At 41.3% G+C, this 16,294-nt stretch overlaps 1 protein-coding gene and 1 pseudogene across 5 annotated transcripts in view; one reads left to right on the top strand and one right to left on the bottom strand.

The window, feature by feature from the left end:
* Positions 1–7,813: 7,813 nt before the first annotated feature.
* Eef1akmt2 (EEF1A lysine methyltransferase 2) overlaps positions 7,814–16,294 on the top strand; it is an 80,807-nt gene continuing 72,326 nt past the window's right edge. For 2 of the 5 annotated variants that reach the window (XM_048791365.1, XM_048791366.1), the window contains exons 1-3: positions 7,821–8,004; positions 9,943–10,008; positions 10,578–10,692. In XM_048791365.1, coding sequence (XP_048647322.1) covers positions 7,901–8,004; positions 9,943–10,008; positions 10,578–10,692 — 285 coding nt within the window. In that variant the 5' untranslated portion in view covers positions 7,821–7,900. Of the gene's footprint in view, positions 8,005–9,942; positions 10,009–10,577; positions 10,697–16,294 lie in introns of all 5 variants that reach the window. The other 3 variants (XM_015498374.2, XM_015498371.2, XM_015498375.2) reach the window with 3 other exon arrangements.
* Positions 9,487–9,861, bottom strand: LOC107152854 (annotated as a pseudogene).

Genomic DNA, 16,294 nt, shown 5'->3' with positions numbered 1-16,294 from the left:
CAGGGCTGGAAAGCACTGGATAGTGAGTCGCAAAGACCGGGCTCCATCTCGCCACACCTCGGATCCCCGCTCCTCTGTACAGCCCTTGCTTTCCCCAGTTTGTCCCTTCGGCAAATGAAACTTAGTATTAAAAGCCAATATCTACCGAGCTGAAAAATGAAAGACGGGAGATGATTCAGGCAGTTGAATGGTTTCGGGTTTGACACCTGAGTGACAAGATTGATTTCAACTTTAACGTCACCACCCCGTCTGCAAGGTTGAGACTGAAGTGCCGAGGAGAGGGAGAAGGCACAGGAAGACAGAACGGTGGACTCGGGATGATGGTGGCACGAGGGTCGGGGTTTAGAAGTGGTGCTCTCTCTGAAGCCTTTGTGTAGTTAGTGTGGTACACAGTAGGTTTTCCTTCAGCTGGAAACTGGAGATAAACATGTGCATGTGCGCCTTGCCTTTCCCCAGGAATGTGGTGAGGATCAAATAATGCATATGAAAACACTTTGAATACCATAATTTGCTATACACTTTTTAAAAAGTGAATGGTGGTAGTAGCGAAAGAAGAAAGAAGCAATTGAGTTCTGGGTACAAAAGAACACAAAATTAATGAAAAATTATGGAAAGAAGAATAAAAAATAACAGTGAAGATTATCAAAGTGGAGGTAATCACCAATGACTCAGGAAGTCTGAGGCAGGAGGATCACAAGTTTGAGGTTGACCTCAGCAATTAAGGGAGACCCTGTCTCAAAAATTTTTTTAAAAAAGGACTGGGAATGTGTTTCAGTGGTAGAGCACCACTGTGTTAAATTATCAGCATATATATTTAAAAGTTAGAAAAAAGAAACTCCAGGAAGGAGCTAACATTATTAATCATTATTTTCAATTTGTTCAATTTTCTATGTTCAAAACTGATTTCATATAAAGCTCTTTTGCTCACACTTCTTTTTTTTTTTTTTTTTTTGTACCTGGGATTGAATCTTGGGCATTCCTCCACTGAGCTACATCCCCAGTCCTTTTTATTTTTGAGATCAGTTCTTGCTAAATTGCCCAGGCTGGCCTTGAACTGCAAACCTTCTGCCTCAGTCTCCTGAACAGCTAGGATCACAGGCATGAACCACTATACCCAGCTTCTCACACCCTTTTCAAGCTCTGCCAACAGAATTGTTTTCTGTCAGTTACTCAAGTCAAAAACCTTGCACTCATCCTTGATACTTCCCTTTCTCTTAACACCCTATGTTTTGATCAGCTACCATAGTCTTTAAACTATATCCGGAATGCTACAATTCACCATCAGCACATCTACCCTGACACAAACCACCATCATCTCTTTCCTGGTTACAGAAACACCTCTGCTGGGTGTGATGGCACATTCCTGAAATTCCAGTGACTCAGGAAGCTGAGGCAGGAGAATAGCAAGTTCAGAGCCAGCTTCAGCAATTTAGTGAAGCCCTAAGCAATTTAGCAAGACTCTGCCTCAAAATAAAAAAATAAGAAAGGGCTGGGAATGTGGCTCAGTGGTTAAGCACCCTGGGTTCAGTCCCTAATACCAAACCAAACAACCCAAACAACAAGAAACCTTGCACCTTTAACTCAGGGAGTCCCGACTGGTGACAGTTTTGCCTGTTCAAAGGACACTTGGCAATATTTGGAGACATTTTCTGATGTTTAACTCAGGGGAGGGGCCCACCACTCTGAAAAGTATCCATAACAAAGAATTATCCCCTTCCAGAGAATGTCAGTGATGATGGGTTTGAGAAACTCCTCATTCTGGCTTTTGCCTTTAACTTCTTCTCTGCCAAATCTATTCTTAACAAAGCAGCCCAAAAGGTCATGACAACATTTTAAAAAATATTTAATTTTTAGTTGTAGTTGGACTCAATATCTTTATTTATTTTTATATGGTGCTGAGGATCGAACCCAGGGCCTCGCACGTGCTAGGCAAGCTCTCTACCGCTGAGCTACAACCTCAGCCCCCATGACAACATTTAAATGTAAAGTTTAAATCACGATGCTTCTGGGTCAAACCACAAACCTTGTAGTAACCTGGCCGCTACAATCCTCTCTATTTTTTATTATTTTTATTTTTTGGTAACAAGGATTTAACTCAGTGGCACTGAACCAGAGCCACATCCCAAGCCCTATTTTGTATTTTCTTTAGAGACAGGGTCTCACTGAGTTGTTTAGCATCTTGCCATTGCTGAGGCTGGCTTTGAACTTTCGATCCTCCTGTCTCAACCTCCCGAGTTGCTGGGATTACAGATTGCACCACCACACTGGTTCCTCTAATTTTGTTCTCTGCTAATGTCCCCTTTGTTTACACAGCTTCAGCGACACTAGTCTCCTATGTTCTGGATCTCGTTAGCTCATTCTGTCTCAGGGGCTTTGCACTTGCTGTCTCCATGACTCTACTGGGGATTTAATTCAGGGCCTCACACCTGCTATCAAGCAAGTTAAAGGGTCATTCCAGCTCCAGGGTGGGTAGAAATTGGGTTTGCTGGAGCTCTGTTGTACTCCAGCCCAACCACTTCTTCCACCCATTGGCTGCTGCTTCTTCCTCAGCAGGTGTTGTTGATCCTGAGCCACTCCCTACTTAGTCCACATTCTGCTCCCTGGGAATACAACTGTTGACAGCCTGGGTCAGGCTTTCACCCAGTGCCAACCCTCAGAGAGCCCTTCCTAATCAGCACCACCATCCTCTCACCATATTCTCAATCTTACTTTCCTGTTTTACTTTTCCCTTTGTCACTTAATCGCCAAGTAGAATCATCAGTTTTGTTCATTTTTCCTCTGTATTGTCTTTTCCTCTCCACCAGCCTGTTCTGAAATTAAGAAAAAAAAATTTTTAGTTGTAATTGGACACAATACATTTATTTTATTTATTTTTTTATGGTGCTGGGAATCAAACCCAGGGCCTTGCTCGAGCTAGGCTGCCCAATACATAATTGTTTATTAATTTTATTTTTATGTGGCACTAAGGATTGAACCCAGTGCCTCATACGTGTGAGGCAAGCGCTCTACCACTGAGCCTGAGCCCCAGCCCCCAGTACATAATCATTGAGTAAATGTTGCATGAAAAGGTGCAAAAGGTGGGCTCGGTGGTGATTACCTGTAATCCTAGTGACTTGAGAATTAGAAGCAGGAGGATTGTAAGTTTAAGGACAGCCTGGCCAACTTAGCAAGACACTGCCTCAAAAAAAAAATGAATTAAAAAGCAGGTGGGCTGTGGATGTAGTTCTGTGGCAGAGCATCCCTTGTTTAATCCACAGTAATGCAAAAATTAAAAAAAAAATATGACAGTCCCAAAGAAAATGGCTTGTTTGATCAGCAGGTAGCTGGCTGTAGGGGGATGAAGAGAGAAGAAAACTGATAAAAAGTGTGGGCTTGCTAATAAGGAAGTGCCTTGGTTACTGATTCAAGAAACAACATGGTTTATAGAAGATGAAAGAGGAAGATAGCCAGATGTACTGGCAGAGTTTGGAAAAAGAGAAATAGGAAGAAGAGATGAGCAGTTCAATGAGATTCTGAACTTTGGAGACAGAGAGAGATGGGGATGAAGAATTGTTAGGATCTGGTATTATATGTGCAGATATAGTCTCTCTTGGTTTCTTCCTCAAGAAAATCTTTGGCAAAGCATCCATATTGATGGGGAGAGCATGCCTATGTACATTAGTGGTTACAATTGAAGGCTTTAGGTTAGAACCCATTGATTGGGTTCCAGTCTCAGCTTTGGCACTCATCATGTGACTTTGGGCAACTTCTCAGTGCCCTGATTTGCTTATCTTTTTATTTTTTTAGTACCAGGGATTGAACTCAGTAGCACTAGGCCACTGAGCCACATCCCCAGCCCTTTTTTGTATTTTATTTAGAAACAGGGTCTCACTGAGTTGCTTAGCACCTCACTGTTGCTGAGGCTGGCTTTGAACTCCTGCCTCAGCCTCTGGTTTGCTTATCTTTGAAATGAGTATAATACTAGTGTCTACCTTGTGTAGCTATTTTCAGGAGTCACTGAGATAATAAGATTGGATATGTTTAACACAGTTCCTGGATTAGTGACAGCCTGAGGTTTGTTAGACTTCATTTCTTTTTCAGAGACACAGAAGTTGATTTAGGAAAGCAGAAGCACATTCAAGAAAGAATGTGGGCTATCTGAACTGAGAAGCTTTGGGCATAAAGCAAGGAATACATTACATTCAAGGGAGGACATTGGCCATCTCCAAAGGCGTAACAGCTGTTAGCTGTCATTTCTATTATTATGATATAGTTTAAAAGATGAGAGATCTATAGGCATTGACAATAAAAAACGTCCAAGTATATTACCACAGTTCATTAAATGAAGATGCAAGTGACAAACACTGCAGATGTAAGATTCCATTTCTATATATACAAAATGAATGTCTGCAGCATACATGCACAGGAATGCCACTCTCCACGATGATGGGTCTCAGGATGGGAACAAGAAAGTCCAGTTTCATTTGGATTATGTCCATGGTGTAGCTGAGGAAACAGACTTAAAAATTAAGTAACTTGCCTAAGGTCATTCTTGAAATGAACTAAGTTGTGATTGAAGTTCAAGTCTTCTTGACTCCATAGTCTGCGATCAGGCAGGTAAAAGAAGGGAAAGGAGTGAGTGATGTCAGCCACCGAAGGAGAGGAAGGCTGGTTGCATCCTGAGGCCTCTCTGGAGGAACAGAGGAGAGCTAGGTAGAACTGGAGCCTGCCAAGGGGCTTAGTGCTGAAATAGTTCTAGGGAGGTTTATTTGGAAGCTGTTGCTAATGGTGCTAATGGCCCCAGTGAACTGTGAGCCTGTGTGGTCAGAAGAAGGTAGGGCATGGAGAAGTGTCTGAAACCAGAGAGGGAGGAGACTGTGCAGGGAGGAAAGGACCCACTCTGGGTGACATTGTAGGTGGTCAGGCAGCAACTGTGTACAGAACAAGTAAGAGAGTGTTTGGAGGCATGGGGACTGGGGAGGGGATGGTGCAAGTGAGCTTGGTTTCATTGAGTTTAATGTAACAAGCTGCAAGGGAAGTCTGGAGCTAGGGCAGATGTTGTAATTGGAAATCACTATAGGATAAGTGTCCCTTATCTGAAATGCTTGAGACCTGAAGTAGTTCAGATTTTGGAGTTTTTGGATTTTGGAATATTTGCATAGACTTTAGTAGTTGAGCATCCTTAATCCAAAAATCTGAAATCCAAAATGCTCCAAAATCTGAAACTTTTTTTTTTTTTAATCAGGGATTGAATCCAGGGACACTTAACCACTGAGCCACATCCCCAGTCCTTTCTATTTTTTATTTTGAGATAGCCTCTTGCTAAGTAGCTTAGGGCCTGGCTAAGTTGATGAGGCAGGCCTGAACTTGTGATCTTCTTGACTCAGTTTACCAAGGTGCTGGGATTACAGATGTGTATCACTGCATCCAGCTAAAATCTGAAATTTTTGAGTGCAATATTTCAGATTTGGGGGCATTTTGGATTAGGGATGCTCAACCTGTAATAAGAATGATAGCTAACATTTATTAACCACTGAATATATGTAGACCCTGTTCTAAATTCTTTTTTTTTATTTTTTTTATTTTTATTTTTTTATTTTTATGTGGTGCTGAGAATTGAACCCAGTGCCTCACGCATGCTAGGCGAGCACGCTACCACTTGAGCCACATCCTCAGCCCCCTGTTCTAAATTCTTTACATACAGTATATTGATTTCATCTAAAAACTCTCTGATGTAGACCCATTTTAAATCCCATTTTTGTAGGTGAAGAAACGAAGTTCACATTTACTGAGCATTTACCGGGTACCAGGCAGGATTTGACTGACCTGATTTAATTTATTCTCTAAAGCCATATCATGTGATATGGCTATTATTGTCCTTGTCATAAGCATGAGCAAACTGATGTCCTGAGAAATTAAGAAATTTGCCCATGCTTATGCATGGTCAGTCTAGGGCTCAAAACCTGGGGATCCAACTCTAAAGCTGGTGTCCAATACCCCTTTTCAAAAGTTAGAGCAGGAGGTGGTGAGAAAATAAGAAGGGTTTTTCAGGAAGTGTGTTTGTTCAGTACTGACTTGTTACAGAGCCAGGAAAGGGAAAATCCTGAACTTGACCCTGAGCTGTGCCAACTGGGAAGTGCTTGAGAACTCTTAGAAGTGCAGTTTCATAAGAGGTGTGGTTGAGTAGGGTGCCAGTCTGCAGGGATCAGAAAACAGAAGCAGAAGCAGAAGCAGAGAGGCAACCCCAAGTACTGTAAGTTCTCTCCTGCCTTGTGTAACTAGCACCCAATAGGCAGGACTGTGTTCCTTTGTACATTCCTGCTTCTCCCTGGTGATGGTTAGTTTGCTTGACTGAGCTTTTCCTTCTCCTACCAAGAATCCTGTTGCCCTGGGTGATCAGAGGTGGTGCCCCACACAGCCTTTGGAACTAAACAGCCAGAATAATCCTGCCTGGAGTTAGGGAAGGAACTCTATAAATCATGGGTTTTTCCAGGACTCCATACCAACAACTGTTTACAGTTTTCATTACACACAACAAAACATCGTAAGTACTAACAAGACTGTTAGTACTTAAGGCTGAAGATCGCCTTACCTGTCATGAGTACTTCTTAATTGGCACCTACAACTTTTTAAGACCCACTCAGCACACTCAAGTTCCCTTTCTCTAGCATCCAGTCTAGGAAAGATCAAAACAACCATTTGCCCAGGGTGGCACCAATTGGCCATGGTATCCGGTGGTTTTATTGCTCTGTAATAAGGTTACTTATGCTCTTTAAGTTCCTTAATCACCATGTACATGGATTCTCATCTGCCTTTTTCTTTATGCTACCACCAGTGGTTGCCTTAAGATATTAGGCAGTATGCACATTCAGACTTCTGAGAGCTATAAGGCAACTGTTGACACTGTTTACCTCCAGGGACTTGTTATTGGACTTCTGTCTGCCTAAGCAACAGAAACATGGCCTTGGGAACATCTTATTTTAGTTGGAAGGCAGCCTTGGTGGAGGCCTCAGAGGTCCTCGCCTAGGACATTGGCCCACAAATATTTCATTCTTACTGCAGAAAATAATCCCAGACTCTTTGCTCGTAGACTTTCTGGCATTTTACTGTGGAACTATTAATGGCAGCTAGACCAAGTGGCACACGTAACCTCAGTTTCACACGTGGAGCAATTTTGTAGAACAAGTCCCCCATCTGTTTGGAGTATGGTATGGTGGGCAAACTGAAGCAGAGGTTTTTGACAAGTCCAGGTGCCTGGTTATGACAGAGCTGACACCTACCCAGGCTTCCTGACTCACTATGGTCAGTACCTTTTCTGCCACAACGAACTGCTCCTGGTGGCTGGTGTACTACCAGAGTCGTAGGGCGTTCATTTCCTTGGTCATAAACCCCACGTCCACGGATGACAGCAAGTCAGAAATGGTCAGAGTGCTTACTCTGAGCCAGAATTCCGGCCACAAACGAAATTGGCCTTGTGGCTGGAAGCGGATAACGTGAGGAACTGTTCCAAGACGTGCAGCTACGAGGTAATGAGCATTTGGGTTGCGAAGCATCGGCTTTAGGTGTTTCTGTGGCCTCCTTTTCCCGCCGTTTTCCAAAATGCAATGTTTCGAGTGCTCTCTTGCAAAGAGCAGTCTACAGATGAGGTCGCGCTGAAACTTACACGAAGCGAGTACCTCCGACGCAGGCGGAGCCCTCAGGGTGGAAGCCGAAGCTCTGCCCGCTTACGCGGTGCTGGGGGCACCTAGAAAAGCCTGGAAGCAGCCGCACTTCCCGCCCCGCCCACTGGCGCCCCAGCGCCTGGCCCGGAGCAGTGGAGAAGGCGGCCTCCCGCCGCCTAGAGGTGCCAAGTCCGGGCGTCCGCTCTGCCCGTGCCACGTCTCTATGGCGACCCTAACGGCCGACTGGGTCGCCGAGCGAGATGAGCGCGGGCGCTGACGGCGGCGGCGCTGCGGCGGCGCGGTCCCGAGAGGGTAGTTCCGCGAAGGATGGCTTCGTCCCGTCGGCACTGGGGACCCGAGAGCAGTGAGTATGGCGCGGGATAGGGAGGGCGAACTGCGCTGGCCGGCCTGGGCCCGGGCGGGGGTCGGCGGGGCGGGGCCCGGGGGTGGGGGCGTGACGGCGAGGCCCAGGGCGGTGAGGGGCTTGCCGGGGGCCGTTAGCCTGTCTTTACCCGCGTGGAGCAAGAGGGGCTTGGGTGCGGGACGGGCTCTGAAAGCTTTTGGGGAGGCCATTTAGGGATCCTGGGGTGAGGCGGCGAGTGAGGGGCCGAGGGACCACCTCGGGACCTGGGGTTGAGACGGTCGGGACCTTAGGCGCCGGCGAGGATAGGCGAAGGAGACGCGCCGAGCGAGGGAGGAGGCGGGGGTGAGAGGCGGCGGCTTGCCGTCGGAGAAAGTGACCTGCCGCGTCCGCCATCCCAGCGGAGGCTGAGGCAGGAGCATCGCGAGTTGGAGGCCAGCCTGGGCAACTTAAGGAGAATGAAAAGGCCTGAGGCTGTGGCTTGGTGGTAAAGCTATCCTGGATTCCATCCTCAGTACTGCAAAAAACAAAACAGACGTTCAGTAATTGTTCAGTGAATTATTAGACGAATGAAAATGTGGAAAAAAGTTAGGATGAGAAATAATTTGGAGAGGTAAGAGGGAGTAGGGATTCTTGAGATGTATAGGAAAATGATAGGGGTGTATATGTAAAATGATTGAGAGAAGACTTAAGCGGAGTACTAAATTTTCACAGGGCGAAGTGGAGACATCCCAGGAAAGAGACTGGTTTAGGGAGGGAAAGGGAGAGAGAAGGGAAATTGCAGGGAAATGGAAGGAGACCCTCATTGTTACACAAAATTACATATAAGAGGTTGTGAGGGGAAGGGGGAAAAAAAAAAACAAGGGAGAGAATTGAATTACAGCAGATGGGGTAGAGAGAGAAGATGGGAGGGGAGGGGAGGGGGGATAGTAGGGGATAGGAAAGGTAGCAGAATACAACAGTCACTAATATGGCATTATGTAAAAACGTGGATGTGTAACCGATGTGATTCTGCAATCCGTATTTGGGGTAAAAATGGGAGTTCATAACCCACTTGAATCAAATATATGAAAGATGATATGTCAAGAGCTTTGTAATGTTTTAAACAACCAATAGAAAAAAAAGAAAGAGACTGGTTTAGAACTTTAATCTTAATCTTTAAGCAGATTTTATCAGATGGGTTTCTTTGTGAGCAACTGCTGTACTGGTAGAAAATCCTATATCTGCACATGGAAAACCAAATATGCTGTAATGACCCTATGCTTGTACTGTCAAATTTTGGACATGGGTCTGGGACTTAAGAGATCCCTGGGCAGTGTTCTCTGTAATTTTTTAAGCTAAAATTAATAATATTTATTTTGCATGGATATTTAAAGTTCTTCATATGTAAACTTACTTTGCTGCCCACACTTTTCATTCTTTTGACTCAAGTATATTATGAAATTGAATTAACGTGCATTCGGTAACACTAATAAATTTTTTTTAATCCAAAATATGTTTATTGGGATGTTTTCCCATTCATCTTGATTCAGGCTGCTTTTAGTGCAGCTTCCTCCTGAAGGAACATCCTTCTGTAAGTCTTGCTTTTCCTCCCGTAGGCTGGCAGAGGACAGTGGAGCAGCCAACACACAAAACTGCTGTTTGTGCATGGATAAAAACTGGTGATTTTATAGCATCCTGGGCATTTCATATCCATGAAATAGGAGTTGGGGCTCTGCACCAGGCGCTGCTTCTTGTGTTTCCCCTTCTCTTCCAGAGAGGGATGAAGGAGATCCTTTGCGAGAGGCATATTCTCGTGGGGAGGTCGTCACTGCTGGAAAGACCAATAATGTTTTGAACCTGTCATAAGTAGCACTATATTGTATTGAAAACATATATTTGCTTCACAGTTTATTACAATTTAATTCTAGAATCTTGCTTTGCATTTCATTTTTTACATAGTTGGGATGCTGTCTATGAGAGAGAACTGCAAACTTTTCAAGAATATGGAGATACAGGAGAAATCTGGTGAGTTAGGAAAGAATCAATTATGATCCAAAATACTATATGTCTGTATGTGTTTACACTTATGTCAAAGAAAACCAAGGCTAAAAATCTTGGGAATTCTGGGTTGAATCTGGTTTAAGTGGGTGGATTTAAAGTATCTCTTTCCTTTTTTAATGACCCAGTTTTTTTTTTGTTGTTGTTGTTGTTTTTTTCCATAATGACCCAGTTTTAAGTTGATAAGAATATTAGGAAATTATTTTCATTCTATAGGTACTATTTTGCAATTTGCAATAAAATTTTAAGCCATCAACATATACTGATGTCTGAGATAGCAGTTTTTGGGACATTTCCACATTTTAATGCTGATATAGAGAAATATTAATAAATAATACATTAATCTAGTCTGTTCTCTTTTGAGTTTTTGAAGGTGTTTTCTCCTAAATAACAATAGAGACAAGTTTAGGTAGTCACAAATACTCTACTCACTTTCAAAAAAGACTTAATTTGGGGTATGATATACAGTTTAAATAAATTGAAGTTGTAACTTTTGCTCTGTATCTGTTATTTATAACTTATTCTGTTTCTAACAGGTTTGGGGAAGAGAGTATGAATCGACTAATAAAGTGGATGCAGAAACACAAGATTCCACTGGATGCTTCAGTGCTTGATATTGGAACTGGAAATGGTGTTTTCCTGGTTGAACTTGTTGGTACTTTTAGTGTTCATGTGTTTAAACACAGTTTTAAATGAAATTATTAAGTCTTAAAATTGAGGATATTAATCATCTATAAAGTAATGAAGCAGTCATACCATCTTCTCTGAGAAGTCACATGATACAAAAGTGATACTGCATGGATTGTAAGAAAGCACTAAATGAATAGTGCCCCAGAATCCCAAATGCTATGATCCTGGATGTTGAAATCCCCAAAGATCAAAACCTCTAAAGTCTAAAATCCTGAGAATTACAATACTGAAAGATTAAATTCTGAATTTTTAGATCCTGGAAGCCAAAAATCCTGAAAAACGGCAAATTCTATTTTTTTAAAAAAGACTATATAAGTGGGTAGGAAGTTGAATTCTGAGGAAGGGATTAATATATTTTCAGTTATATCCATGATAGTTGTATTGTGCTAGGTAAAATGAATACCGAGAAACTTGGCTAAGCATTATTTTTGGTGTATAACCTCCTCTGGAAAGTGAGATTGCTTTACAGAAAATTACTTAATTGAATGACCAAGCAATAACTGAACTTTCAAATAGACAACATGTACTTAAGTTTGTAGATTAAAAACTACTTTCCAGCCAGGTGTGGTGGTGTACACTTGTAATCCCAGCAGCTGAGTCTGGCTGAATCTGAGTAGGTGGGGAAGGTGCCCCTCAATGTGGGTGCGCACCATCCAGTAGGCTGGAGGCCTTGAGAGAAGAAACAGAAAACTGAAAGCTAGAGTTTTTTCTGCTGTTTTAGACATGAGAACTTCTGACCTTTGGACCTCAGGACTTAACATCAGTTGCTTCTGGGCCATCAGGCTTTTGGCCTTGAAGTAAGAGTTAACACCATTGGCTTCCCTGGTTCTGAGACCTTTGAGCTTGGACTAAGCCATGCTACTGACTTTCCAGCTTGCAGACAGCCTGTCATGGGACTTTTTAGCTACCATAATTGTGTGGGCCAATTCTCCCAATTAATCCCTTCTTATATATTTATGTACATATCTTATTATCTCACTAGAGCACCCTAATTAGAGATTTGGTATTGGGGAAGCTAAATATTCCTTATTACACATGGAAGAAATCTGTGAAATTGTTTCCTCATGAAAAGGCAGTGATAACTTAAGTATACTAGTCTACTTAACAGTAGAAGCTAAAAGCTAGTTATAATTGGTTCTGTGAAAACAGAAAATTACTTAATTGAATGACCAAGCAATAACTGAACTTTCAAATAGACAACATGTACTTAAGTTTGTAGATTAAAAACTACTTTCCAGCCAGGTGTGGTGGTGTACACTTGTAATCCCAGCAGCTGAAGCCTGAGGCAGGAGGATCGTGAATTCAAAGCCAGCCTCAGCAACTTAGCGAGGTGCTAAGCAACTCAGACCCTGACTCTAAATAAGATATTAAAAAGGACTGAGAATGTGGCTCAGTGGTTAAGTGCCCCTGGGTTCAATCCCTGGTACCAAAGATCATCAACAACAAAAATAACAAAAAAATAAACCCCCATTGTTCATAAAAATGCAGTGAGTGTCTGAATTATAACAGAAGGAGTGAAAATGCAGGTGAAAAATACAAGAAATCTCCCCTGTCAAATCAGTTCTTCACTGCTCTTGCCCCTCCATACAGCACCATGCTCATTTTCCCAAAAAATGCCCTTTGTCAGAGAATACAAAGGATTTGACAAGCTCAGGGACATTCTGAATCAAAGGTTCCTCCAGTGTCACAAAACACATTAAATGGTGAACTCTTCTTGCATAGAAGTTTGACTGTTGAAGAAGATAGACTTATATTTAACATAGACAAATGAGTATATGCCTTACTTTGGTTAATGGAAAATACTTTCAAAATTATCTCACTTTAAAAAATTTTTTTTTATCACCTACAATAAAGTTCATGTCCTTGTTGGATCTGAAACTTCAAGGACTTATTTGCTCCTTTCTGTATTAGTGACTAGAAAATATGAATTATTTATAAAAGGCTTATTTGATGATTTGATGGACTTTGCAGAAGAAGTGAATTTCTTATGCCATACCATAAAGACAGATTTGGAATTACGTGTGATCAAGACTTCTAAAAATGAATGTCAAGGTATTACCAACAAAGATTGTTTTTTCCATTTAGCCCAGTGCATGGGACAGAAATTTCAGGTGAATGTATTATCCATGATGTGATTCAGCAAGGATAAAAAGTTTAAAAATGTGTCATCTGTCTGCATTGGCATTCCTGATTCAAGGAGCTTTTAATGAATTAAATCCATATTTGCTTGAGGAGGGAGGCCAGTGATATCACTGACTGGTTTGAAAATAATTGTGTGCTTGGTAGGATAAGATAGGCAATGATGGCCAGCCGCAGTGGCCCACAGTGGCTTGGGAAGCTGAGGTAGGACGCAAGTTTGAGGCAAACCCCCGTAACTTAGTGAGACCTTGTCTCAAAATAGAACTTAAAAAGGTTTGGAGGATGTACCTCAATGGTAGAACACACTTAGAAACACTCCAGTTGTTTCTGCTGAACTTGTTCTCTGTATATTGAATAAGTGTAGAAGAGTTTTCTGTGTAACCAAAACAACATAGCATGGTGCAGAAAATGGAAAATTTTAATAGAGAATGATCATGTTGCTCTATATTGAATCATAGAAGAATTTCAAAATGAGCAGTATGACAGAAAAGGAATATGCATGCATTCTCCACCGAGAGCAATACTTAAGAAAAGAAAAAACAGCTATTTATCTCAGTGCAAGACTTAAAAATATAGTTAATGATCTTGAGAGTTGATCAGCACTTATGGACTACATCTGTTCAGTTGCCCATACTCTATTCCCATAACACATTTTTCTTATATTGAATTTTCAGATTATTTTCCTGCTTTTTTTTGTCAACATTTTTTTATAATTGGTTATGCTTTGTATTTTGTCTTCACATCATTTTCAATAACAGAGGTATAAATTTTGTAAAGACTTTGAGAATTCTAATTTGTTTATGCATTTTTTTACGAATTAAATCCTGCAAATGTGCATTAGCAACAATGTTGAATTAGTATGTGGGCATTATACTTGTACATAAAAATATTGAAAATTCCTCAGTAAATGAAGAGATGTCTTTTTTGTACATCTGCATTTTTGAAAGATAAAATTTCTCCACCTCTGTTCTTCAAGCAAATGCATGTGTGATACTAACACATTGTGGTTTTTGATGTCACCTAAAAAAATATAGGTTGTCTTTCACAATATTTCAGATGATTGCAATTATAAAACTGGGTTTACACAATTTCTAGTCATAGTGATTTATGTTTATGTATTTCACTTTTTGACTTTTTTTTTTTTTTAATTTTTAAGGTTATCCCCCCTACCCCACCCCCAGTACTAAGAATTGAAACCAGAGGTGCTCTACCACTGAGTTACATCTCCTGTCCTTTTTATGTTTTATTTTGAGACAGGGTCATGGAGGCTGACCAATACTCCTGCTTCAGCCTCTTGAGTAGCTGGGATTATAGGTGTGCACCATTATAACTAGTTTGATATATTTTTTTTTTACAAATATTGTTTGTTCATAAATATTATACTTTTGCAAAGTGTTCAGTGTTAATGCTTGCAAAACATATGTTATTGTCTTATTATTTAAAGTGGCCTATGAAGCATTGTCATGTTTTATGTTTCTCAGATCTCTTTTTAAAAATGTAAAATGCATTTTTTTTTTTTTTTTGGTACTAGGGGACTGAACCCCAGGGATGCTTAACCACTGAGCCACGTTCTCAGGCTTTTTTATTTTTTATTTTGAGACAGGGTCTGGCTAAGTTGCTTAAAGCCTCGATGAATTGTTGAGGTTGGCTTTGAACTCTCGATCCTGCTGCTTCAGCTTCCTGAGTGGCTGGGATTATAGGCAGACACCACTGTGCCTGGCATGTAAAATATCTTTATTGGAAAGATTATTTTTTTTAGCCAGGTGCAGTGGTGCATGCTTGTAATCCCAGCTGCTTGAGAGGCTGAGACTGGAGGATTGCGAGTTCAAAGCCAGCCTCAGCAAAAAGAGAGGTGCTAAACAACTCAGCGTAGACCCTGTCTCTAAGTAAAATACAAAAAAACAGGGCTGGGGATGTGGCTCAGTGGTCGAGTGCCCCTGAGTTAATCCCCAGTATCCTGCCCCCGCGAGAAAAAGATTATTTTTTTCAGATTTATATTTTCTTTTTTTTTTTTGTAGAGAGAGAGAATGAGAATGAGAATTTTTTTTTTTTTTAGTGTTTTTTTTGGCGGACACAACATCTTTGTTTGTATATGGTGCTGAGGATTGAACCCGGGCCGCACATATGCCAGGCGAGCGCGCTACCGCTTGAGCCACATCCCCAGCCCCAGATTTATATTTTCAAGAGTTTGATCTTTCAAGATTTTATACTTTAGGGATTTTGATCTTTTGTTCAGCATTCTGGATTATAATGTTTGGGATTGTGTCTTCTGGGATTTAAATCCCAGTGCCTTAATGAGAAGCCAGGGGATCTGAATCTTAGTCTTGGTTCTTGCTATAGCCTTGACCTTGAGGAAGCACCTTAATTTCTCTGGGTTTGGATTTTGACTAAGTGATTTCTATTGGTTTCTTCTAGCTCAAAACACCAGGAAGATGACCATTTGCAATTCCAATAGGCATATGTACTTATCTTAGGTGAGCGTATGATTTGTAAAGAGCATTTTGTCCATGGAACTGAATTTCAATACAAGTTCACTACTGGCTATAGCATCACTATAGTGTGCCTATAATGTGCTCATTGCTATGGAGAATGTATAAGATTTAGACTTCATCCTAAATGGTTGGACAGCCTGATTTGTAGACACATGTATGAATGAGTGAAATTTATTGAGTAACAAGCATGTGCTAAGCCTTATGCTAGGTACTGGAAACATCAAAATTTAGATTTTGTGCTTGAATTATTCCTGGTTTCATAGAGATGGTTTGAAATGCAGATAGTTAGGGTATAGTTTGATCTCTGTGGTAATAGATAAACTCAGTACAGAAGAGAGGGACCTGTTATTTATTTTTCTCTTAAAACTAGGGATTGAACCCAGGTCTTTTACATGCTAGGCAAGCACTCTAATGATGATCTATATCCCTGGCCTGGGAGTGGTTAGTCCTAAGGAGGGCTAGGGAATGGCCTTGAAGGAGTTAACATCCAAATTGGTGAAATGTGCAGGGGCAGTGTATGGTGAGTGGGTGGAGTGTAAACAGGAAAAAAATTTCAGGCAATGGAACTAGTAAAGACATAAAGATTAAAGCAGCATATCATGCCCTGGGCCTGTAAATAATGTGGTAAATTGAGACGTGAAGTGTGGAGGGTGGATAGAGTTGAGAATTAAGTCAAAGATAGCTGATGTATTTTGCCATGCTTAAGAATTTAGGTTTTTGGACTGGAGTTGTGGCTCAGTTGTAGAGTGCTTGCCTAGCATGTGTGAGGCACTGGGTTCCATCTCCAGCACCGCATAAAAATAAATAAATAAAATAAAGGTATTGTGTCCATCTACAACTAAAAAAAAAAAACAAAGAGTGAACTTGGGAACTTAGGTTTTGCTTTTAAGAACAAAAGAAGTGCAGCCATTAAGATTTTTTTTTTTTTTTTT

This window comes from Marmota marmota, unplaced genomic scaffold (assembly GCF_001458135.2).
Source record: "Marmota marmota marmota unplaced genomic scaffold, marMar, whole genome shotgun sequence".
Classification (NCBI taxonomy): Eukaryota; Metazoa; Chordata; class Mammalia; order Rodentia; family Sciuridae; genus Marmota; species Marmota marmota.
The sequence above is the reverse complement of the archived record's forward strand: the minus strand, read 5'-3'. Positions and strand labels throughout refer to the sequence as shown.